At 42.9% G+C, this 25,729-nt stretch overlaps 1 protein-coding gene and 1 long non-coding RNA gene across 4 annotated transcripts in view; one reads left to right on the forward strand and one right to left on the reverse strand.

Moving 5' to 3' along the window:
* LOC133497900 (uncharacterized) overlaps window positions 1-25,729 on the forward strand; it is a 56,080-nt gene that overhangs the window by 9,130 nt on the left and 21,221 nt on the right. For 2 of the 3 annotated variants that reach the window (XR_009794137.1, XR_009794135.1), the window contains exons 3-4: window positions 20,324-20,369; window positions 21,077-21,329. The exons of the other annotated variant lie outside the window; for it this stretch is intronic. This is a non-coding gene — a long non-coding RNA (uncharacterized LOC133497900). Of the gene's footprint in view, window positions 1-20,323; window positions 20,370-21,076; window positions 21,330-25,729 lie in introns of those variants that run through there. 3 annotated transcript variants of the gene reach the window in all.
* galnt18b (UDP-N-acetyl-alpha-D-galactosamine:polypeptide N-acetylgalactosaminyltransferase 18b) overlaps window positions 1-25,729 on the reverse strand; it is a 94,216-nt gene that overhangs the window by 2,382 nt on the left and 66,105 nt on the right. Inside the window, exons 7-9 of the mRNA XM_061814154.1 lie at window positions 7,814-7,999; window positions 5,494-5,631; window positions 267-362 (exon numbers count right to left, since the gene is read on the reverse strand). Of these exons, the coding sequence (XP_061670138.1) occupies window positions 267-362; window positions 5,494-5,631; window positions 7,814-7,999 (420 nt within the window). The remainder of the gene's footprint in view (window positions 1-266; window positions 363-5,493; window positions 5,632-7,813; window positions 8,000-25,729) is intronic.

Below are 25,729 nucleotides of genomic sequence, written 5' to 3' on the forward strand. Positions count from 1 at the left end.
TACATGCATTGAAAAAATAAACAAAACATCACAGCAAGGTTAAAACATTCTGCTCAGACAAAGAAGGATGATCAATAGCGGCTTGATGAGGCTGGCAAACAGATGAGAGCTAACATTTCAGGACGTTTCGAGTCGCCGTTATTTAGGCTGACCTGTCCAGAACAAACAACCCAATTAAGATTCAAACTTTTGAGCAGCAGCACCAGCCGAGCGACACGCTTTGAATTGCAACTGCGGCGGTAAAATAATGGGAAAAGAGTTCGAACCTGCGGCGTCAAGCCGTGGCAGAGGTACATGATGGGAACGTTGTCGTTGTCGGCACCCTGATCCAGACACAGGTCGTTCTTCAGAGAGTTTTTCATCTGAAAGACACAGACGCAGCCGCGCGACGATTTGTGAATCGAGCACGAGTCAGGAAAGTCGATAAAATGACGGTTCCCACCAGAGGTGGGTGCAGAAGCCAAAGATTAAATTGTACTGGCGTATTACAATCATATGACTCAAGTTCAATTAAAATGTACCGTAATTTTTCCAAATTTTTCCCAAAATATTTTCAAAAAGTTAATAGAGCGCATTATACTTAGGTATAGTTGAAAAATAAAAAATACAATCACCAAATAAAGCTACTATGAATCTTTTTCGTATTTGACATAAGTATAATGCTTATTTTATCTATCTATCTATCTATCTATCTATCTATCTATCTATCTATCTATCTATCTATCTATCTATCTATCTATCTATCTATCTATCTATCTATATCTATCTATCTATCCGTTCATTATTTCTTTATTTTCATAATGTTTCTTTTGAAGGTTTGGCAAATGTTTTATGCACAAATATTTAATGCCGTGTTTGCTAAACAATGTTAAAGAGTTTATATTTTTAAGACTGAAATATGTGTTAACAGTTAATAAAATGTCGTGCCTTCATTGAGCATTTATTTTCGTTGGTTGAGGGATTCTGTTCTGACAATTACAGGGACCAGGACAAGCGTGTCCTATGGCCTGTCCCGAGATTATATTACGACTACATCAGCACATGCACAATATTATTAATGATTGTTGTACAGTTTTTTTGTAAAAACAATACAAGTACAAACCTAACAAAATATAAATACATATCATTCCTAATATTCTGAGCATATGGGTAGTGGGAAATTGGTGGTGCGCATTGTACATTGGTAGAAGGGTTTTCCTGATTTTTTTTAGGTCAACTTTGGGGGTGCGCATTATACTTCAGGGCGCATTATACTAGAGAAATGACGGTAATCCACCAAATTAGTATGCGTGGTGAAAAAAACTACCAGTAGGTGACCTTTTGAATTATCTTTTTAATCAGAGCTTGAACATAAAATTAGCAAAAATCTACAATAGGAATGTGCGAGAGGACAGAAGAATGTGAGCCGGAATGTAGGAATATGAATTTCATTTATGCTTCATAAAAATGCAAATGCTGCTGCATTACCTATGCTCTTGTCACCCAGTTATTAGAGCATGGTCTGCCTGACTGGTGCACCGCAAGGAACGCCAACAACGGTGCTTTGTGAGGGCAGCACGAACGGCAGTGGAATGATTCCACTCCCCACTGGCTCTGTAGACATTTACTTTATTTGCTAATCAGTAAAGCCACAGGCGGCGCTAAGTTTTTCATGAGACCTTAAATGTAAACCTTTCAAGTTTTGCACGGTGAGAAAAAAAAATTATTATAATAACAGCAATGTTTGGGACACTGGTAGAGATAAACTTGGAACATTTCACAACTTGTATAGTGGGGACGCCTCGACGTAATTGTTGATTTGCAATTGCAAAGATTCACAATCAATGGTCCTTGCTCTGACACTGATGTAGTAATCCCTACTTTTTTCAAAGATAATTTATCGTAATTTTCGGCCTACAGAGCGCACCTGATTATAAGGCTCACCCGGTACGTTTGTAAATGAAATACCATTTGGTACATACATAAGCGGCACCTGTGTAAAAGCCGCAACTGCCCACATTGAAACACGAGATAGTTACAATGAAAGATGGTGCACGGAGTTTTCAAAGTTTTAATACCTTAGCTTAGCTTAACATAGCAACAACACAGTAACACGAACAGGGCTAGTAAAAAATAAAAATAAAAAAAATAAAAGCCGGTAAAAAAACAAACAAAAAAAAAACAGCCGCGGCAGCTACACCGTAGCAACACTGTAGCACAGCACTAACAGGGCCGGTTAAAAAAAACAGACCTAAATCACTGAGACGCAGCAGTGACACATGAGCAACACACTAGCGTGATGCTAACGCTAGTGCGGCAATAATGCAAACTAACAGGGCCGGGGAAAAAAAACATACTGGTAAAAATCACTGAGACACGGCAGTAACAGAGCAGCACACATTAGCACAGCGCGAACAGGGCTGGTTTAATTAAAAACATACCAGTAAAAATCAGTGAGAGACAGCAGTAACAGAGGAGAACATGCTAGCACAGCGCTAATGCTAATGCTAGTACAGCGCTAACAGGGCCGGTTAAAAAAAAAAACTAGTAAAAGTCACTTCCTCGGCACATATATTCCACCGGTCTCACTTTTACCTTTTCCGCTAAAAATGCACAACTTAGCCGTTTCGATGTGCCCTGCGATTGGCTGGCAACCAGTTCAGGGTGTACCCCACTTCCTGCCTGTTGACAGCTGGGATAGGCTCCAGCACTACCCGCGACCCTTGTGAGGATAAGTGGCTAAGAAAATGGATGGATAAGGTATAATACCAACTTGAATGTTTTGGTGTACGGTAACGGAGTCACTTTTTTTGTTTTGTTTCCTGAAAAGTAGTAATTTTGGAGTTGTGAGGATTATCCACGACAGGGGTGATGTCTTGTTTGTATATTTAGATAAAAAATAAAAACCGAAAATTCGAAGACCAAGCAAAAATACTGTAAACATGACTGCAGAGTGCATTGCGTTTTTTATTTCTGCTCGCACTTAACAAGGACGACAATGTGTGCCGCCGTAGTGACCGCAGAGAAGCGCATCAAACTCATGCAACAAATATAGAATAATGAGGTCTGCGGACATGGACTAATGTAACGAGGCTGGCCCGCTTCCTTGGTTTCCAGCTGCCGTGTGTCAGTTTGTACAGGACAAATCACCCAAAACAACAGGAGGCTGTAAAAGTGTGCTCCAACTGTCGCTGTGCTTGAGGGAGCGTCTCAGATGAGATGTGGGAGGAAAGAGACATTCCGTCTTGGGCCAGTAAAAACAGTAGCAGCATATGCCGAGGTAGCTGTGTGTCCTCCTGACTAATATCATTCCGCTGCAAAGTCCTCACGTTGGATTAGCATTATCGAGAGTTTTAAGTACAACGGCACTCAACTGGCCTCCGCCAAGCTTGAACGGCGAACAAAAGCACCTTCTTTGTCCTTTTGTTCTTCCCGGTTAATTGAGGACATACATCCCGTCCGTCACTGTCATGAGCAAGACCTGGCCGCAGCCAACCTGACACCTGTCACCGCCCAGAGCTTTTTCACATTAGGACTGTAATTAGACCGGCACTTAAATTGGAGTTTTTGTCACTGGCATTTGCCAGTTTGTTGTCTTGAGTTAGTGAGTTGCGTTCATTGCCAGCAGGAATCTCCACCACTGAGAGAAAGTCTTGTGTGACCTATCCTCGTCACAGCACTTCTGTGCCACCATAGTTTAGTCCTCTCTTATTTCATGTTTCCAAGTTTGCCTCATAGTCATCAGACCTTGCTGCATGTCTTTTGGATCCCGCCTAGCCGAGCGTTGTTGTGCCTCTGCCTACTCGGACTGGTTACACCGTGTACGACCGCAGCTTTGAATAAAACTACACCTAACATCATGCCCTCGTCTCGGAGTCCTGCATTTGGGTCCAGCCCTGCACCGTTGGTTCGTGACAATAACCACCAGCGGTCCCAATGCACAGACAGTGCCGGTTCCAAAGCAAAAAAAAAAAAAATAATGGGTGTGTGGCATCAGGAAGGACATCTGGTATAACTAAAAACCGGAAAACAAATAATTTGTGTGACTCGCTCCAGTGACCACTGATAGGACAAGTACAAAAGATGTGTTGGGGGAGACTCAACTGTAACTTCAAAATGGAAACGTTTTAAATCAAATTCCCTTTAGAGAAAGTAAAAAAAGTCCGAGTTAACAATAGGCTACTTTCTGATTCATGGAGAGTGAAAGTTAAAGAGGCATTTAGGCAAAATGTTCTATTGAAATTAAAAAAAACCCATCTGCATAACTATCTGCATTGTACTACATATCAACATTTTGGGGGGGAAATAGTGTGTATTATATTGCTTATTAATGCAAACCAACAAATGATCACAGTTTGTGATTCCAGCTATCCACCTCCGACCGTAAGGGTGGGGATAAAATCAACCGATCAAGTTGACCTGACTTAGGAGTTTTTCAAAATACGCAGCATTGCTTTGACCTGCAAGCAAAAATTACAGATACAAATCCAAAACGGTGGCAGCAAACTCCTTAACAACAATAACATAAAAATGAGAATTACCTGCTGTGCATTTAGACCACCCACAAGAATTTGCCTTAGGAAGGTTTGCTGGCTTATGAATATCATTGATGTTGCAGTGTTATGACCCTTTAAGCAATGGATATTTGACCACAAATGGTGCAGCCACATATGTAGAAGGAGGGTACAATAATAGTCACAGTAAAAAATAAAAATAAATGCTTTTTAGAATATATCTACTTTTTGATCATATTACTTGCACAGTATGCGGTTTTAAAATATTTTATCTGTCATTTTTATTGCTTTTATGCTGTTTTAAATGTTTTATCTCTTTGTTTTCAAATGGCTTTAATCACGTGAAGCACATTGAGTTACTTTGTCCATGAAATGGGTTATACAAATAAATTTGCTTTGCTTTGCCAATATTACTGCAGGTGGCACGGTGGTGGTAAAACCGTTGGATTCACAGTTCTGAGGTCCCGTGTTCAATCCCAGACCGCCTGTGTGGAGTTTGCATGTTGTCCACGTGCTTGCGTGGGTTTTCTACGGGCGGGTTTCTTCCGGGCACTCGGGTTTCCTCCCACATCCCAAAAATATGCAACATTACTTGGACACTCTAAATTGCCCATAGGTGTGATTGTGAGAGCGACTGTTTGTCTCTATGTGCCCTGCGATTGGCTGGCGACCAGTTCAGGGTGTACCCTGCCTCCTGCCCGTTGACAGCTGGGATAGGCTCCAGCACTCCCAGTGACCCTCGTGCGGATAAGTGCAAAAGAAAATGGATGGATGGATAATATTACTGCAGCTTACTGAGTAATTTTGAGCATTTCTTCATGTTTGCCTCTATGTCTCTATTGTACTGACCGCTTAGTTTTTGGTACTTCCACTTATTCCTATGCGGAAAGATGATTTGAGTATGGGATCGGGAAGTGATTGTGGCATGAGGCGCCAATATTTGCTTTCGGCTTTAGCCAGAACGTCAGTGAGGTGAGCTTGAAAAAGCGCAATTGCTTACTACTCCATAGGCGACGGTTTCGCTGTACATCCTCATCTCAGGGTAGATGTTGACCAGGTACCATCTGAAGGTTTTACACTGCAGCCTCTTCCTCAGAGCCTTCCTTTCGGAGATGTCGCCGATGTCAATGCCGGAGTCCTGGATTCACACAGAAAAATACACAAATCCATACAAGGCTAAACGTTGATCAGCCACAATTGATGAGGGGTGCAAATCATTTCACAGGCATCTGTTGTGTTTGCGAGTAGCCTCCATAAACCTTGGACATATCCTATTTAGACTTTAAAAGCGTCAATTGTTCAACGTGCCACATCACATTTCCGCTTTTTATCGTCTCAGTTTATGCTCGTGGTCATGTCATCGTCAACGATGCTTCTCTTTTCTGTCTCGTTCAAAAATGCATTCAAAGCACAGCGTGACTGAGATTCTTCTCTGGTGGCCGGAAAACATCTCGATGTGACTCACGCTGTTGGTTTTTGAGTCTCTGCGAGCTAAACCAACAGTGGCAGTTGCCCCGCGTGCTTAATTCTTTGGGCCGCGGCAAAATTTCATGCTTAGTGAGTACGGCCCGAGCTAAACGGCTCATTATTGACTGAATAAATTGCCTGCAGATGTTCATCTATTCAACAGAATAGACAAAGGTCCCTAAGGGATAATAGAATTAACATCGGGAGACGTGGGGTGCTGATCTAATTATTCATCACCTACAGTTCAAAAGAAGAAAACAGTTACGTGTGAAGACAATCCAAACTTCTTAATAAGACCTAAGACTGTTCAGTGAAAAGTCAAAGGCATTTTTGGACGCTGATAGACATTTTTTTTTCTTTGTGCCGTCATGCAGAATGGTGGATTTTTATGCTGCAAGTTTTTCCCGTGCAACCGGGGGAAATCAAAATACTCCCCTCTATGGCTGTTTATATTCCTGGAAATGGAAAACAAGCAGAACAACAATAAACAGAACGAGCTTTGAGCGAGAAGGGAGAGAACCGGAGAGGAGTGGAAAAAAAGGCAACATCTGGTCCAGCTGACCAGAGGGGGGGGGGGGGGGGGGGGAGCCCCAAAAGCCTTTTCAGTGCCCACCTTGCACAATCTTGCGCTGGTTAAAAAGTCCCTGACGGGTGACCATTATCCATGCACAGCGCACGCGTGGTGTGCCGTCATACAGTAAAACAGAAGAAGATGTTGGCTATGAGGCTTGATGGCACTGTGCCACTCCTGATCCAAATCACACAGGCCCCCGCAGTATGTGCACATTTAGATCTCAAACGCATTTTTCCTGTAGCAAGCCAAGACGCTGATCATAAACCCTTACTTATTGGTACAATGTTTTAGTTCCAATCCTATCCCAGTTTCTGATCCGCTTATCCTCACAAGGGTCGCAGGAGTGCTGGAGCCTATCCCAGCTAGCATCGGGGAGGAGGGCAGGGTACACCCTGGAGCGGTTTCCACCCAATCGCAGGGAACTTAGAGACAAACAACAGTCGCATTCACAATCACACCTACGGGAAATTTAAAGTGTCCAGTTAATGTTACGTGTTTATGGGATGTGGGAGGAAACCGGAGTGCCCGGAAGAAACCCGCACAAGCACGAGGAGAACATCATCGTGGAGGAGGGCAGGGTACACCCTGGACCGGTTTCCACCCAATCGCAGGGAACTTAGAGACAAACAACAGTCGCATTCACAATCACACCTAGGGGCAATTTAGAGTGTCCAATTAATGCATGTTTTTGTCATGTGGATGTAAACCGGAGTGCCATGAGAAAACTCATGCAGGCGCAGGGAGAACATGCAAACTCCACAGAGAAGGGGCTGGGATTTGAACCCCGGTCCTCAGAATTATGAGCCCAATGCTCCTGCCGGCTGTTTTAGTTCAAATGTTTTTGTAAAAAAAAAAAAAAAAAAAAAAAGAGAATAGTAACATGTGAATAAGTAATAAAACGTGGCAAATGAGCGTAGTACTGAACCTGGAATGAAGATTACATTTACGGTTGCGTTCCACTTTTTTTTTTTTTTTTATCACTTCACTCAATTGGATATTGCATATTGGAAGTTTTGAAAAACAAAAAAATTGGCTGGTACAGTGACAACTGTCCAAACGATGGAGGGTTCTCGAACTATTTTGAACAGTTTGAGAAATACACTGTAACTGAGTCCTAAATCGCTGAACGTCTCAAAAGATGAACGAAAAGCACAAAAACAGTACAATACAGGACTAGCAAGCTCGTGACTGGGCGACCACACGGCTTGCCCCCATCTTGGATCTTATTGTATTATTGCATCAGGGTGTGCCAGGCACCCGTGTGTGGGGACTCACTCACCTCGTGAGGAATGTTCCAGGCCATGTAAACGTGGCTCTTGAACTCATCCATCCAGACCTCTGCAACTCTGAGGGCATTGCGTCGCACGTGAGACGTCAGGTCCTCCGTGTAAGGTTTATGAGCGCGCTCGATATGGGCGATGCGGGCGCAAGGTAGGACCTCCACGCTGCCGCCGCACTGCCACACCTGGTTTTGAACACACACAAAAGAAAAAAAAACAGGAAGAATTGAGTGTCACACTGGAGGAGTCACAGAAAGTGTGCAGTATTGACGTGACAGGCCTTCAGCCCAATTTTAAAGCCAAAATGACTATAAACATTGTAAAATAGATATTGTAATGAAAAATACAAATAACATTATTCACTTCAATGTCTACACGGAAAAATAAATATGAGCGGAGAGCCCGTCATCCATGCGCAAAGTTGCAGAAGTCTCACTCGACATCCAAGTGGTAGCCATATTGCCTGCAATGTCATCAGCAGGCGTCGCACTGGGACCTTCGCCATTGAAAAGACGTAGCGCCACCTGCTATGGGATACGAAGAAGTGACGCCCCTTCTGACACGGAAGCTCTTTTCGAAGAAGAGAACATCTCACAATCGAGTGAAGTGACAGGGGCAATATTATACTTTTGTTTCGTGCCATAATTAGATGATATGCGGATCACATCTGACTAACAAGAGAGTCCCCGACAGGATGTAGCGTACTCAGCCGGGAGCGACGACAACGCCGTAAAGCGGCCCGGCCCCGCAACGAGCCACCCCGGTGGCGCCACGACAGCTCGGCGGGCCCGGCGCACCGAAGTCGTGATCGGGGGACGCGCACATCGATACATTTAGCACCCCTGACTTACGTACACGAATCTATCCTTTGTACGTTCTGAGAGGATTACTCTCCCCCACACCCAAACTATTAGATTTTTTAGTAGCTCTATACACACCTACCTGTCATTTGGAACCCACTAATCTCTCGTTCTTTGCACCTGTGTAATCCATTTTTCACGACAAACTGGGTCTTTCGTAAACATATGAAGGGTAAATCCACCCTCTCGAGTGTACGAACAATTTCCAGCAATACAACGAGCCGGCATTTTGGCTAACACGATGGAACAAAAAGCTACCTTCTCGCAGGTAAAACCGGTGTAAACGCACGAGGCTGCCTGACTGAGCTGGTAACGTCACTTCCTGCTTCTTCTCCAAAACAAATCCATCGAGAGGATTTTCATGGCTATAAAAAGACATATACGTCAAAATCATGTTGCGTGGTGAAAAAACGGATGGGTCCATTCCGACTGCCAAAACATACTAAAAAAAAAAAAAAAAAACATGCTTTTTGTGTCTGTGGACCTTTAAAAGAAGACAAAAAATGGGATAACCGCAAAGCGCCGCTCACAAATAATACATTTTCAACTGTGATGTTTTTATCATTATAATGAAAAGAGCTGCTTTGTCTATGCCGACGAGGGAACCAATTCATTAAGATTGAATATGCTGGTGCGTTGCCATTTTTCAAGTGCGAGAGCAGCCAAAGAGTCTCTTCACATAGTGCAGTACGTCCCGACTCATAAGCAACGTCTTTTTTGTCAATTCTCTCGCCTTCTATGGCATCACCTTGTCAGCAGGAGGCTCCCCCCTATGATAAATTTCCAAAAAGGGTGCGCACAGACGCCATGTTTATTACAATTTAATGACTCTAAATTATGACATAATGAAGATTGTAGGGAGGTTTGGGACTTTGATGACTATGTTGTTTTCTTGACATTCAATCATTAGTGATGGCCCAGTACAGACAAGAATGTTGTTTTCTACAGTTAATGTGGTATTAATGCAAAGTTTATTAAAGTGTAAAAAAAATAATCACGTTCATATGTGGGGTAATTGGGTCAGTGCCCCACTAGATGTTGCAAATGGTGATATTAACAGAATCGTTCATGTCAGGAATTTAGTTTCACTTGCCACTGTTACATTCCATTAGCCAATCAGAGCCAGCAGACGGAGCACCATTCCGCGTGGTCGACTCTCACATTGATGCTCTGAGATGCGACTGACACGCTTCGGGGAATTTTCCGACATATGAGCTGCCGTTCGAACAATTTTCTTTGTCATTTGAATAAACATTTTACGTACGAGCACCGTGTGGTGGCGCTACACTCGGCTCCACTCATTTCCCACTTTGCAGCGGTTTGGCGCAGAGTAAACGATTCTTCAGAAAAGAAGCGTGAAAGTGTTTATCGCTACTCCCAGTGGAAGTTTGCTGTCTAATTAAAACAACCGACTAACCCTTTGCCTTACTAAAGTCTGTTTAGTACTAACAAACAATGCAAAATGACCTACACCGGCGAACGAATAGCATCGGTGTTATACCCCTTAAAGCTACATACACAAACAAGTGTATCTGAACACAAACAGTGGAGCAACACACGTAGAGATAACAATATTCAATACTGAGTAGTAGTACTATACATATGAACTATACCACCTATGGATTATTTATGGACATGTACAAATTTTCCAATATGGCCTCTGATACATCCAGGACTGATCATTTATGGCACGTTTATGATTGTTCAGCTTTGGCAGAGGTGCTCTGCTGTGTGAAAAAATTTCAGTTGCAACATTCTGCGTGTGTCACATTGGGACTGTAATTAGACAAGCATTTAAGTTGGAGTTTTTGTCACTGGCATTTGCCAGTTCGTTGCTTTTGTTAGCAAGTTGCATTCACCGCCTGTGGGACTCTCCGCTTCTACGTGTAAGTTAGAGTAACCCTAGCCACAGCGATTCTGTGCCCTTTAGTTTTATCCTGTCCTGTTGAGTTTGTTAGTTTGCCCCGGAGTCATCGGACCTTGCTGTATGTCTTTAGGATCCCACCTAGCCTAGCGTTGCTGTGCCTCTGCCTTGTTGGAATGCTACACCGTGTATGACCCAGTTTCCGGAATAAACCACATTGAACATTATGCCTCTGCCTCGGAGTCCTGCATTTGGGTCTGCCCCCGCACCGTTGGTTCGTAACAGCGTGGTTTAGTATATTATACATGAGATGCAACGGATGAAAACAAAAGACAGACATCAGGCAGTCTGTTCGGTTCTGCAGCTTCCCTGTGTGGAGCCGATCAAAGTGGCCAAAAACTCGTTTGCAGGTGACTGCGGCACATTCTTCAGGTTTTAAAAGTGAGTGCGCGCCGCACGTAGCGGAATCATTTCAAGCTTTCATATTGAGCTCTCTTCTAATCAGCGCTGCGGGTTTGACTGCCGCTGTTTCACAGCCCAATCGCTAACTGCACTTCATTTAGATTATAGTTTTGTTTTTTTTTTTATAGTACCACCTCGTAGCAGGTTGCAATTTGATGTGCTTAACGCGAAAATGAGATAAAGCTTTCAATCCAGATACTGAATTCCTTCTGATTCCAAGGGAATAAAATGCTTTACCGCAATCAAGATCGTTCACACAAAGATTTTTACTGACGGCGACGGTTAATTCAAAAGAGTGAACTTTTTAGGCTCTGCTAATGAATTATTTCAGCTTGTTTTATGGCGGGTGAGATGAGCGACCTATCAACTAGCAACAGAATTATAGTTGCCTCGAAACAAGTTTTTGCATATCATCGATGTCGAGCACATACCTCGCTTCTCAAAAATCACTCAAACGTCATATTGGTCATTATACCTTCTATTGCTATCTTATATACTTATGCACTAATATTAATAAATACCACATGAGAATCATGTGCAATCAAGTTATAAAAAATGATTGGTAGAAAATGCAACCAGTTCAGGGTGCACCCCCCCCCCTCCTGCCCATTGACAGCTGGGATAGGCTCTAGCACTCCCCACGACCCTTGTGAGGATAAGCTGCAAAGAAAATGGATGGATGAAAGAAAATGGTGCCGGTGGTCATTTTTAAAAATTTCTATATTCCACAAAAGTGTCAAGTTCAAATTTTCAGACATCCGTTCAGGAAATGTGCACTAGAACGCAACAACTCCAAATGGGCGATCTAAATCATTAGGTCAGAGAAAAAAAATAGACACGTAAAACCCCAACTATACCGAGTCGCTAAAATTTGACGTCACCTTACAATGGCGACCCCATGAAGGGACAAGCATAACATAAATCAATTTAATAGGTTGTACATTTGCCTTTATTTATTTGTTCCACATCTATTACTCTAATTTCTGGAATATAAGCCACACCTGATTTTAAGGCTCACCCAGTACATTTTCAAAGAAAAAAACATTTTTGTACAGACATAAGCCGCACCTGTATATAAGCCGCACGTGCCCACATTGAAACATGAGATATTTACAAAGAAAGACGGTACACAGAAAGAGTTTTTTCTTTCCAAACAGTGCCTGTGACGCGTCAAACACATTAGCAGTGCAGTTCAAGCCACCTGCTTTTATTACCTCTGAAAGCTTTTTTTTGTCTTTCCAGTTCTTCCCGCTGGCATTTCCAGCCTCTCACCATCAATTCATTTGTGCCGAGTTTACGTGCAGCAGCGCTGTTTGCTTCTTTATCGGCCAGCTCGATTGCTTTTAACTTGAAAGCTGCGTCATGTGCATTTCTTCTTGCATTTTCCATGAAGGTCTGTTCATGTTAATTTTATTCATGCACAAAGCGTGACGTTACATTAAACTTGCGTCTTCCTCGACACATATATTCCACCTGTGTCACTATTATCGTTTCTGATCGAGCGCCCCTCGAGCCGTTCGAAAAAAATCCATAAATTAGCCACATCATTGCATAAACCGCAGGGTTGGAAGTGTGTGACAAACGTCGCAGTTTATAGTCTGGAAATTACGGTAAATGCTTTTCGGAAAATTCATACGATTAAAGTAAATGATGATGATTGTTATATGGGCCTATATGCAGTAGCTTACAAATACAGTGATTCCTCGGTTCTCAACCACAATCCATTCCAGAAAACGGTTCGAAAAGTGAATTGTTCGAAAACCGAATCAATGTTTCCCATTACAATGAATGGAAAAACAAATAATGTGTGCCAAGCCTAAAAAAAAATGAGCTTTTTAAAGGATATTTTTAAGATTTTCCTGATAATAAACTGCAAAGTAGAAATACATGTATAGTTTAAATATTTTATATAATAAAACAATTGAAGAAATATATTTATTTTTTGCTTAAAATGTATGCTTACTAGAGTACGCTAGGCTGGGAGTGTATTGGCGTATCTGTAGCAACTCGGCCCCCAGCCTTGTAAACTTTTTTTTATTGACAAAAGTCCAGAATAACTTTAAACAAGCAACTTGCCTTCTTTGGAGGCATGATTTGGGGTTAATACGGTAGTTCTTGATAAGAAGAAAAACAACAGTCACCATCGGGACAAATCTGTGTACACAGGCTGCGTTATACAGAATAACAACATTTCGCTGGTTGTTGTGTTATGTCATTTCCGTTTTTTTTCGGGGGGGACGTTCGAATTGACAATAACAAAGCGCGTTGTTCAGCTGGTCTGGCCGCGCCCAATATGGTATTTCCGGGTTTTGTTGGGGGCGTTCGAGTACCGATTTTCGTTGGAAAACAGAAGCAAAAAAGATCTCGAAATTTTCGCTTGAAAACCGATTTGTTCGAAAACGGAGACGTTCGAAGACCAAGGCTTTACTGTACATGTAAAACAAAATTTATCGCGATCATCCATCTTTTTAATTTACTTTACTGGAATGCAGCATTAGCACCGTGGGTGAAGCAGTAAACAAAACGATGAGTTGACAAAGCAGTTTAATAGGCAGAAATGAATTTCTATATTCTTACCTTCATCGCCGACTGCTTCCTTCTTTACCAAAACATTGCAGATGTCCGTTTTTAATCAAAACAGGCTTACTTGTTCCTTGTATTGAGTTCTCCTGTCATTTTATTTTTATGTATCTAAACCAAAGTTATTTTTAGGTACTGTCTAAAAAACATCCAGGCTTTCAATCCCCAGGGGAAATAATGTCCCCATGACACCCGCGGCAAGAGGTAAGAGGCGGACTTTTATGACACCTCCCAGACTGTGCAACCCTTCTAGAGAGTTAAGCCAGCTTTTTGCCCCGAGTCACCTGGGATAGGCGGCCACGACCCAAACCGGGTCAGCGGTGATGACAATAGAATGTCGGATGTTAACTTGACAATTTTGGACACGCGGTAAAAGGTTTTCGCCCGACAGCGACGACGATATGCATGATGGTACATGCATCTATTGCTGATGCGTCTTATCCATATACGCCGGTCGTCAGTGGACGTGGCATTTAAACTTTAAACTGTGTGAGGGAGAGAACCCACATAGGCATAGGGAGAACATTCAAAAGCAGCACTTGTGAAAGTACTACAATAGGTCTCATTTTTGTAGGTAGTACAATACTCGCAAAGTGCTCAGCGATTGTTAGTGATGTCTTTGCACACACTGCACGCCTTTTGCCACAGTGGAAGTTTCAGCTCATTATAGACAAATGTCATTTGAAATCGACTTTCGAGCTTAACAGGCCTACAAGTGCTTTATAGCGTTGCCTCGCTCACCCTGAAATCTGGAGAAGCGCAAGTTCATCCATCAGTCACGCCGTGAGTCATCCACGGAGGGCCCGAGCTGAAGAAGTGGGCTGCATTTTGCTGATAAACATCGTCAGTCTGACGTATCATTTAATGGAAGCGCATCCATCATACATTTTCTTTTTTTAGAGCGCACGCCACGTTCTACAAAGAACAGAAAGTGAGTGAAAGCACTGAGCGCGTGTTTTCGGAAACATTTTCCTTTATTTACAGGAAAAAAAAAACCTGACGGGTATTTTTGTACACGGCGCATGTTTGCCAGCATATTGTGATTGTCGTGCAAGCACAAGTCTCACCGCGGGTGATTGCTAACTTGGTGGACTGGTCTGCACCAAGACAGAAGTCCTTGGACCTGACTGTCGGCAATTAATCTATGACGGCATTCAAAATTGTATTATAAATGTTTGTGATATTGTCTCCATAATTCATATAAAAGTTTTACCACCCTTAGAATTCACTCCCACACTGACACCCACCAAGAAAAAATATTCTGAATTTAAAACAAATTGGTGGTTTGACAACAAAATATGGCACCCAAACGATCTCAGGTAAAGTCAAAATGGCAACTGGGCCATACTGTTCCTCTTCAGTCATGTATGGAGAGGAAATACATTTTAAAGTATTTGCCGGCCAAATGGGGAAGAATTGGGATTATGATGGATACTAAAGAAGGTAAAGAAACACAAAAAAATTCAGTCTTTCTCGAAAAATGAAAAATAAAATGACAGGAGAACTCAATACAAGAAACTGACATTTTCTAGGGATACCAGCGGTACCAGGTGTGTACTGACTCCCATTTAATATGAGTTTGGATTTGGCTGGTTACCGTAATTCCCGGCCTACAGAGCGCACCTGGTTACAAGCCTCACCGAGTACATTTGTAAAGGAAATACCATTTGGTACATACATACGCAGCAGCTGTGTAAAAGCCGCAAGTGCCCACACTGAAAGCTACATTGAAACACGAAATATTTACAAAGACGGTACACAGAAAGTATTTAACGGTGGCGCTAATGCTAGCTCCGCCGTAAAGCTAGCGCTAAGGCTAGCACCGCGCTAGAGCTAACGGTAACAGGGCCGGTTAAAATAAAACTTACCGGTAAATATCACTGAGACACACCAGTAACATGGCAGCAACATGCTAGCACAGCGCTAACGCTAGCGCAGCGCTAACAGGGCACAGGGCTAAAAGTCAGTTCCTCGGCACATATATTCCACCGGTCTTGTTCTTACCTTTTCCGCTTGAGTGCCCCCTTGCGGCTGTTAGGAATATATACACAAATTAGCCGCATCACAGCATAAACCGCAGGGTTGAAAGCGTGTGAAAAAAAGTCGCGGACAGGCCAGAAATTACGGTAATCTATTTTTCTAATTAGCTAGCAGCCCTCGTCCCAACTCTGTTTACAGCCTAGACGGACTTTATAGAAGATTTCATAAAAAAACAACACGCCCAAAACACCTTTTTCAGTTAATCAAAGTCAAATTTTCCAACTTTTTTTCTTTTCCCATATTTAAGATAATTAATTAATAATGGTTTACAATAATGTTAAATATATTATTTTAGGAACTTGTAGGCCGGAAATTACGGTAATTCTGAACACAACCACGTCACAATTACATGAGGGTGTGCACAGTTGTGAAACCACGGTATATCTGTTGTTTTTGTTTTAATTTTAAAAGACAAAAAAATAAAGAAATTCAGTTGAGTTGTATAGATTTCAGGCCACATTAATGGTGTAATAATTTATCTTGGTCTTTTTTTCAATACCAAAAAACATATTTGAAAAGGGGTGTGTAGACTTTTGATCCGCTATACAATATTCGCCACTCGTTTGCAAACGTTCCAGTACTTTTCGCGTAACCCTGAAAGAAGGCCACTCGGAGAGTATAAACGGCCTCTTGACAAACGCTGCAACGCGCACGCGATTGAGAACATTTCTTTAGAAATTTAATTTTCCATTTCATACTTATGTCTCTCTGAAACGCACGGCTTTCATCTCACTGCAGCCAATCTTCCCACCCTTCAACGCACCAAGACGGGCTCTCCAAAAAAATAGGAAAAGAGAGAAGAAAAAAAAAAAAATGACAAAAATGTTTTCCCGCTGCAATCATTTCGCATTTCTTCGGCAAGCCGTTGATAACTCTTCACATCAAAGCCCGTCCAAGGTAAACTGCTTCTCGTCCTCTGCTGCCCAGAGCGAAGCAAATAATTGGCGTCCACTTTCCACTCGTATGCGTCATCTCCCCGCCGTCTGCTATCGCTACGCTTACCAGCCGCCCCGCTCCGTTTTCACATTGTACCACCGTCCTTCGGTGCTCTCGTAAAAAAAGCACGTCATTTTAGAGTTGCACAGGTTAGTCGTCGGAGTGTTAGACGTCAATGCATCGATGCTCACTAACGTGTGATGAAATGTCGCTGCAGTTCAATGACATCACACCAATCACTGCTGACAATGCAATGTTTTGATAAGCATAAAGTCCCCTATATTGACGGCCATTTTTGAGAATTTTAACTGATATTTCAAGACCCAAAGATGGAAAACTCTCATTTCTTCACCCGAAGCGTGTTTCTATTTTTTTTCCCCTCTGGTAATCATTGGTTGATTTAAAGCCCAAGTGTCATGCCTATAAACATTCTAAAATAGATATTGTAATGAAAAATACATATAACATTATTTACTTCAATGTCCATATGAAGAAATAAGTGAGTGGAGTGTGCGTCATCCGTGCGCAAAGTTCCGGAAGTCTCATTTGACATGCAGGTGGTAGCCATATTGCCTGCATCCTCTGTTCATTGCGTCACACCGGGACATTCGCCATTGAAAACACGCTGTGCCACCTATTATGGAACACGGAAGCTCACAAGCAAGTGAAATGACCAGGGCAATATTACCCTATCATTTTAAACCACATTTAGATGATATGCGGATCACTTCTAACTAACAACAGACTCCCAACAGTATGAATGAGCCAGCCAGCCCGGCCGAAGCTTGGCGCCAACGGGTACATCGACACATTTAGCCCCCCTGACTTACGTGCACGGATCTTTTGTTACATTTTGAAAGGATTACCCCCCTCCCCCCCAAACTATTATTTTTTTTAAGTAGCTGTATACACACTATGCACGTTATCCAGACAAAATGGCGGACGGGGGACGAAACGTCTTGGGTCGAGACCGTTTTCACACGAGGACTCCCTGCATATATTTTTGGGGTGTCACAAGGTCGCCTGTAAAACCTTGGGCACCCCCCCCCTCCATCAAAACCCGCCCTGTGCACCACACACATGCCAAAAAGCATCACTGCTTCTATCTGATGTCACTTTCTCTCAAACTAAAGGATTGAAGTGGATGAATTTACTCTACTGCATGTTACTTAATTTATGAATATCCATCCGTCCACTTTCATTGCCGCTTATCCTCACAAGGGTCGCGCCCTCATCCACTCATTCTGGTGCGTGCCTGGGCAGCCAGGGGTCAGTACAATACAGACATAGAGGCAAACATGAAGAAATGGTCAAAATTACTCAGTAAGCTGCAGTAATATTATCCAGCCATCCATTTTCTTTGCCGCTTATCCTCACAAGGGTCGCAGGGAGTGCTGGAGCCTGTCCCAGCTCTCAACGGGCAGGGGGCAGGGTACACCCTGAACTGGTTGCCAGCCAATTGCAGGGCACATGGAGACAAACAACCGCACTCACACTCACTCCTAGGGGCTATTTAGAGTGTCCAATTAATGTGCAAACTCCACACAAGCGGGGCCGGGATCAAACCTGGGTCCTCAGAACTGTGAGCCCAACGCTTTAACAGCTGATTCACCGTGCCGCCCAAGTTATTGTAGTAGAAAAACAAAGGAAAGTTTCATTTTGGATAATTAATCATCAACCATAATACTAACTGCTTGCTGCAAGCTCGGCATCACACTCATACAAACACACATCCGCACACATACACACAAAAGTGTATCCCGCCAATCTTGTTACAAACCACGCTTAACTGCATATGCAAAGTTTTTTTTTTTCCCTCTAATGTGAGCACTGGGGAAGTTAAATTTAAGTTACTGCTGCCGCCGCTGCTGTCGCGTCCTCAAAGGAGGTTAGAATGCGCAAAAGTTTATACATCTTGTTCAACGGAATAAAAGGCTTTGGCACAGCGGGCGTGCGTGTCGTCGCCCCAGATGGAACTGGGGTTGTGTTTTTATTTTATCCATTCATCCATTTTACTACACAGTTTATCCCGCGCCGCGTCACGACAGGAGCCGCAGCCTATCTCAGCTGACTTTGAGGACAATGAGTGGGAAGTGATCCCACAGCAGCCACCAAAAATCGTAGCTCGTAGTGTACGCAACCATTTGGTTGTATTTCTTGTACGCAGAGAAACGTTTATAAGTACAGTTAAAAAACTAACCTATTCAATAAAACTGTGCCAAGTCATTTACATAATAACCACCCGACACAGGTTTCTCTACTCATAACTAGGCAGCTCGTCTGGGAAAACATCCACCAGTTCCAAGAGAAGGTCTCATAGATCTCGTGTCAAAACCCAGTCACTCACATTTGAAAAATGTACGGGTGTGGTCAGTCATGCCCGCAGATATAAAGTTACGGGTTGTGGTCCATCAGTCATGCCCGCAGATATAAAGTTGTGGGTGTGTGTCGTTTGTAATTATGAGTGTACACCTTTAAGAGCAGAGGGGGCGGGGGGCGGTGTCAGGTAAACTAGGAAGTAGAAGTAGGCTGAGCCACTGACCTAAAAAAAAAAAAAAAAAACAAAAAAAAGAGACAGGATAGCATACATATGTAGCGGTGTGTCGATTGGTTGAAGCTAGTTGGTCGCCATCTTGGTACTCCCAAAACGTGTGGGGGACACGTCTTACACGTTACATTATGGTGGGGTTTTTCATCAAAGTTTGGCATGTGGAAGTAAAACTGATCGTGTGAGCTTGACATTTTTTCAGTTCTGGTAACATGAAGGATTTTTAATCTGACTTGGTAAGATAAAAAAGGAGAAGTGCAAAGGAAAGACAGAGAACACCGTGACTACCAAGAAACCTTGCATATTACCTGGGGCCCGATTTCCGTGACATGTTAACTTTTCCCAAAATACGCTGTGACTTTCTACCATCATAACATAGCAAAAAAGTAAGCATTTTTTGTCATGAAAACATGAAAGTTCAAGTCAATCAGATATACGTTTGTAAATAAGGACTCGCAATGGGAAAATACATGCTAAACGCATTGTTCATTTGTTATCTCTGCAACGTCCTATTTCAGACAGAAAATGTAAACTTGTTTCCTCGCATTGGAAAATCAAATTCAATTTGGAGAGTTCTGTATTCTGAAATTCATGAAAAATTTCACATAAAATTTGTTTTCTTGCTTATCCACTGATGAAGTTTGGGAAAATATTCACATCGCTTTTTCGCGAAAAACCGTCAACCTATAAAGGTGAAGCAGAGCGTGAAGAGTGAACAACAAGAACCGTAAACAAAACTTTGTTCAAGTGAGTTAAGCTCATCAGAAAATAAAATTAAAAAAATCTTGACAAAAAAAACAACAGTGTCAAAGTTAATCTTTGTAACTTACCTGTGGAACATTTTCTCACAGCCACGAAACTAGCGATCAACGCACAGGTCGGCATGGTTGTTTTGGGAGTATCAAGATGGCGGATATCTGCTTTCGCCGACTTCAGTTTTGGTGGCCCATGAGCTATCCAGTCTTTTATTTTTTTTAGATCAGTGGGCTGAACACCAGCACGTTGTCATAGAACGTGTGCTTCCGTGTTAAAAAAAAAAGACGTCAGGCTGTGGTTCACTGTGCGCTGAGACTGTACGGCAAGTGCGCAGTTGCGCAGTGGCGCAGCTTAGAGGGAACTTTGGTCAAAACTACACAAAATAAGCGACGTCTTTCAATATCTATGTATTTCTTCTCGTAACAAATTTTAAATGCGTGATTTTTTTTGTGCTCGACTGCAGATTTGCGAGTGCGTACGCGCCCGTCACATCAGTGAAAAGTGAAAAGGTAAGCAGAACTGCATCAGGTCATGCTGCATACAGAGTAACACTCACTAACAGTATTGACTTCTGATAAGTGTCGCCAGTTTTGCAAATTTCATTTTCTAAGCAAATTAGTTCAAAGTTCAGTTTACCATTACAAAAATGATTTTCTTTTTCTTACTAAGTTGCTGAAGGCTATCAGCCTCAAAACACTTTGTTGGCATTGCTGCCAACTATTCAGCCTACACTAGTAGCCAGTTGCAGCACCAATCCTAAGTGAGTAAACCTGAGATGCGGAAAAACGAGGGCCCAAACCATGGTGCTACTTTACCGCTTAGCTAATGCGTACGCTAAAAATGAGCAAATGAAGAGAAACGAATGACCTCTGACTAGCTTTTGACTCACGGAAAAAAAAAGCCTTTGAGGTGCACGGCAGATGATTTCTAAACATAGTGTCAGTACGACGTCACATCAAGTTAAGTAGGTCATTGTGCACGACGGTGTAATCAAACCACCCCACCATGAAATTTGGAGCGTGTCCATTTTTCGACTTTTATGGTAAAGCAAGCCAAAGAGCCGCCAAACGCAATTTGCAGATCTAGCGTATGACTGGGAAGAAAAAAAAAAAATAAAATCAGCGCTGCTCTCTCCTTCAGAGGCCGTCAATATACCTGTAACAATGTCTTGTAAAATGGGATTTAATATACAATATATTTCGTTGTGCCTATTCAGGCAACCTTCAAGGATTGACTCGAATATCTGCCTCAGCGATACTTCATCAGGGCTGCACAGGCGGCAGGAATTGAAGCTGCCACTTTCCAGTTGAGAGATGACAACTTGAGCCCAGCTGCCTCTTTAGAAGCAGAAACACATATTTGGACTCTTTATGCTTATGCAGAAAATGCATTTTCCATTATGGAGTGCTCACTCCCATCGGCTGTAATAGAAAGAAGAAAAAAAAACTCCTTTATCGTATTTTATTTTCATCAAATCTTTGATTCACTTTCCTTCAAGAGTAAATACAGATGTTACTTTTTTTTTAATTTTTATTTTTTTATCTATGTTGTCCAATCCAGTGGCTAAAATCTTTTCAGGCCACCGGGAACAAAACGGGATGGTCGTAGATCAGCGCAGCTGTGATGGCCATTTTTTACCTGATGATATTTTCAAGCGACGGTTTGCTGCCCCCCCCCCAAAAAAAAAAAAAAAAAAAAAAACTCGCTGACTTCGAATGGGCAGTCGGACCCATCAGGGCGGCTGAATTTAACTGCTTGCGCCAGAGTCGCCCAGCGTCTATGTTTCATTTGTGGAAAGTGTTGACAGAACGTGAGAAACGTGAGAATGCGATGGGCCGAGATAGAACAAACGCCACAAAATTGAGATGGACTTTTATATGGAGCACTGGTGTCAAACTCAAGGCCCGGGGGCCAGATCCGGCCAGCCGCATGAATTTATGTGGCCCGCGGAGGCAAATCATATGTATCAATTTCCATGATATGTACCAAAATTTCAAATTGTCATGCCATACATGATAACGTGTGAGCTATTACAAGCATTTTTGTGTTACCAAACAACAGTAGTTGGAAAATCCATTACCCTTGATTTCTGATTCCAAAACTACTTCATGAATTTCATGTGTAAATGATGAGGCAGTTTTCAAGATTTTTAATGTTTCACAGTCATAATGCCCCTCTGAGGGAAACCCTAAGTAAGTTTTCTCGGGCACAATGGATTCCTCTCACATCCCAAAAACATGCAACATGAATTGGACACTCTAAATTGCCTGTATGTGTGATTGTGAGTGCGGCTCTTTTTCTCGATGTGCCCTGTGATTGGCTGGCAACCAGTTCAGGGTGTACCCCGCCTCCTGCCCATTGACAACTGGGATAGGCTCCAGCACGCCCCTTGACCCTCGTGAGGATAAGCGGCAAAGAAAATGGATGGATGGATGGACATGTGGTGTGTGAATTTTAAGGGCTTTACACATGTATTACTTTCCTTGAGGACGTTTACCACAATTATGCCCGTTATGAGAAGCTCTAGGTGATATTTTTGTCTCCCGGGCAGCTGACAAGAAACGCTGTTTGAAGTGAATGCAAAAATACTGAAATTATTTACAAAAAACCACGTCAAAACATTAATTTGGGATTTAAAACACAACCCTGCGAGACATCCAGCAGGGCCTGAGGAAAAGATCACTGCAGGAAGCTTGTTTGATTGTGTCACAGATACTGGACAGAAAATGGAGCTTGAGAGGAAACGTTGCAAAGCAGACGCCGTTGCTTTTCTGTCTGTGCGTCCTTCTCCGCGGGGATTCCGCGATTAGGCTTTGGTATTCTCTCTGTGGTACTCAATCCTCCCAGCAGGTGTGTTCAAGAGCACTGTAGCTTCCACCAACGTGCAATTCTGCACTCAAACTGCCTGGATGAGAGGTGTCTCTCCGCCTCTCTCGCTCTATATATATATGTGTGCATGTGTATATACAGTATATATATCCATCCATTCATTTTCTTTGCCGCTTATCCTCACCAGGGTCGCGGGGAGTGTTGGAGCCTATCCCAGCTGTCAACGGGCAGGAGGCGGGGTACACCTTGAACTGGTTGCCAGCCAATCGCAGGCCACATTGAGACAAACAGCTGCACTCACAGTCACACCTAGGGGCAATTTAGAGTTTCAGATTAATGTTGCACGTTTTTGGAATGTGGGAGGAAACCGGAGTGCCCGGAGAAAACTCCACGCAGGGACAAATGGATATCCACCCATCCATTTTCTTTGCTGCTTATCCTCACGAGGGTCGCAGCTGCCAACGGGCAGGAGGCGGGGTACACCCTGAACTGGTTACCAGCCAGTCGCATGGCACATGGAGACAAACAGTTGCACTCACAATCACACCTAGGGGCAATTTAGAGTGTCCAATTAATGTTGCATGTTTTTGGGATGTGGGAGGGATGCCCAGAGAAAACCCACCCAGGCACGGGGAGAACATGCAAACTCCACACAGGCGGGTCCGGGATCGAACCCGGGACCTCAGAACTGTGAGGCCAACGCTTTCCAGCTGACCCACCGTGCCGCCTAATTTATGAATAGGTTTGTATTGAAAAACAAAGAAAAGTTTCATTTTGGAGAATGAATCATCAACCAATATCTATATAAATATATTTGTAAATAAGGTCAATTTTGATTGACTCAATTAGAGCAGTATTAACGAATTTATTATGTTAATTACAGTGTTTGTGGTGGTGTAGAGACGTTTCTATTTTGTGGCAGCGCAAGGTTAAGTATTTTTGTTCAAACTTATGCACTCATTTCGAAATGTGTTACTGCGAGAGCGATAACTGATTTGAAATTGCCGTTTGCGTTATCTGCACTTTTCACATTGTGATTACGATCTTTACGCCAATTGTGGTGTTTTATTGCACTTCCACTTTTTTTTTTTTCGGCGCGCTCAACATCTTCATTTGTTAGTACACATTTCCAGGGAATTGTGGCGACCGGCGATGATGGCTGCTTTGGTCCTTTGTTCCACCACGCAAGCCGCACTGGCACAAATTTGCTATTCTTGGGGAGGGGGGGGGGTGTTTTGGAAACTTATTCTGTGTGTCAGCTCTTTGTAGTTAAAAAAAAAAAATCACATGACCTCCCCATGCCGAATGGGGAGAGCTTTAACAGCAAAGGTGAGCATTTTTGGGGCAGTACCTGCCTTGCTCAAGGAAAATTACAAACGCTCCCAATTTCCACGTTTCAGTTTGCAGAGGGATTAAAACCCGGAGATCCTTTCTCCCCGAGCGAACTGGACTGAGCCCCCGCAGTACGGCTAAAGCGCTGTAAAAGGTCCCACTTAGCCAAGTGCAATAAAGTGAGCCACAATTTCCAGAGACTATGATGGCATTTACATTTAGATTAAATTAAAGTGTAGAACGGGGGGAACAAAAAGGATGTCCCTCGCATAATTCCTCAATCCAATTCCTTTTAGTAATACTGTCATATCCATATATCATATTTCCCTCTGCTGTGTAGATAATAAGAGTCCAAATATTATTACCAGCTCTCAGTTCGACGTACTGGAGATCTAAAACGCCGCGAAATACCCATACAACCGCAGTACGTGATAAAGATATTGTTCAATTAATACCCAACGGCGTTAATCAAACTAGACCACGGCGATCTTTATAAATTTTCGATAAAGCTCTCTTACGGCTGTAAAAATATTTACTTCCGCTGTTTTTGGGGAAGAATATACAAAGAAACTTCACGATAACTATAATAGACTTGATGTGCATGATTTAGGGCATCTTCTATTCTTATCTCACGAGACAAGTCACATAAAATAAACATTTGTGTCAGTGAACCTAATTAGAGTGCAGTGACTGATTGACAACAGGCAGCGCAGGCAGATTTTTCCCTTCATTTTACCCAGGATACCACTTTAAAGCCTGCGCCAAAGCCTGTCGCTGTCGGCCTAGTTTGTCCCTGAGGATCCTTCAGCTGCCAGTCACGCCAGCAGCCGCTGCGAAGGCACGACCGGCACACGGCAGGCAAGCCGGCCTTCCGCGGGCTCCGCGGTTCCAAAGAAGGGCTGAACTGTCAGCCCGGAGGCGAGCGAGAGCCGGTCTCAAACTGCGCGAGTAAACAACATGAGGGACAATGTCATTCCTGGAAAAAAAAAAAAAAAAAAAAAGCACTCAGCGTGAACCTCACCTCTTCTGGCCATCTTTGTCAGGAGTGACCTTTCCCCATCCTGCATCCTTTCATAAAATCCGGCGCTGTGTCGGCACAGTCGAACAAAAACGAGGAAGCTCATCACGTGAATTCGGAGAGTCACGTTGAAATTGTCTCTTCTGTGCGCCACAAAAATATTGCATGCACGCTGTATTCCAAATGTGCTTCGGCGATAATCAAGATGCTCAAATGCAAAAAGCAGGCGAATACCCCAAACCAATGTTCCCTCTAAGCTGCGCAACTGCGCGTTTGCGCATTTGTCGCACACTCTCAGCGCAGAGGAAAAGAGATCCAGCGCAGTGGACTCGGCACCACACCGGGCCAGACACTCTACTTTCTAGTTTACCTGACACCGCCCCCCCCCCCATTTTAAAAGGGTACATCATATTTACAAACACCGGGGTATGTGAATAATAGAAGAAAAAGTGGTGAAACTGGACGAAATTTTCTCTTTTTCGAGTAAAAAAAGGTCTGGTCTGAAGCCAAAGTAGAAAGTGCAGGATGAGATGGTGTATAATGTTAAAATTTCACCTTGGCGCAGCCTGATCGAGGATGAAATCACAGACAATACGTTGGCCAAAAAGCTAATTGTCTATTTTAAATATAGGAGGCAAAATAATGTTACCCCAAAAACCGTTTGGGAGCATCGTTCAGTTTTCAACATGC

Source organism: Syngnathoides biaculeatus, chromosome 3, assembly GCF_019802595.1.
Source record: "Syngnathoides biaculeatus isolate LvHL_M chromosome 3, ASM1980259v1, whole genome shotgun sequence".
Classification (NCBI taxonomy): domain Eukaryota; kingdom Metazoa; phylum Chordata; class Actinopteri; order Syngnathiformes; family Syngnathidae; genus Syngnathoides; species Syngnathoides biaculeatus.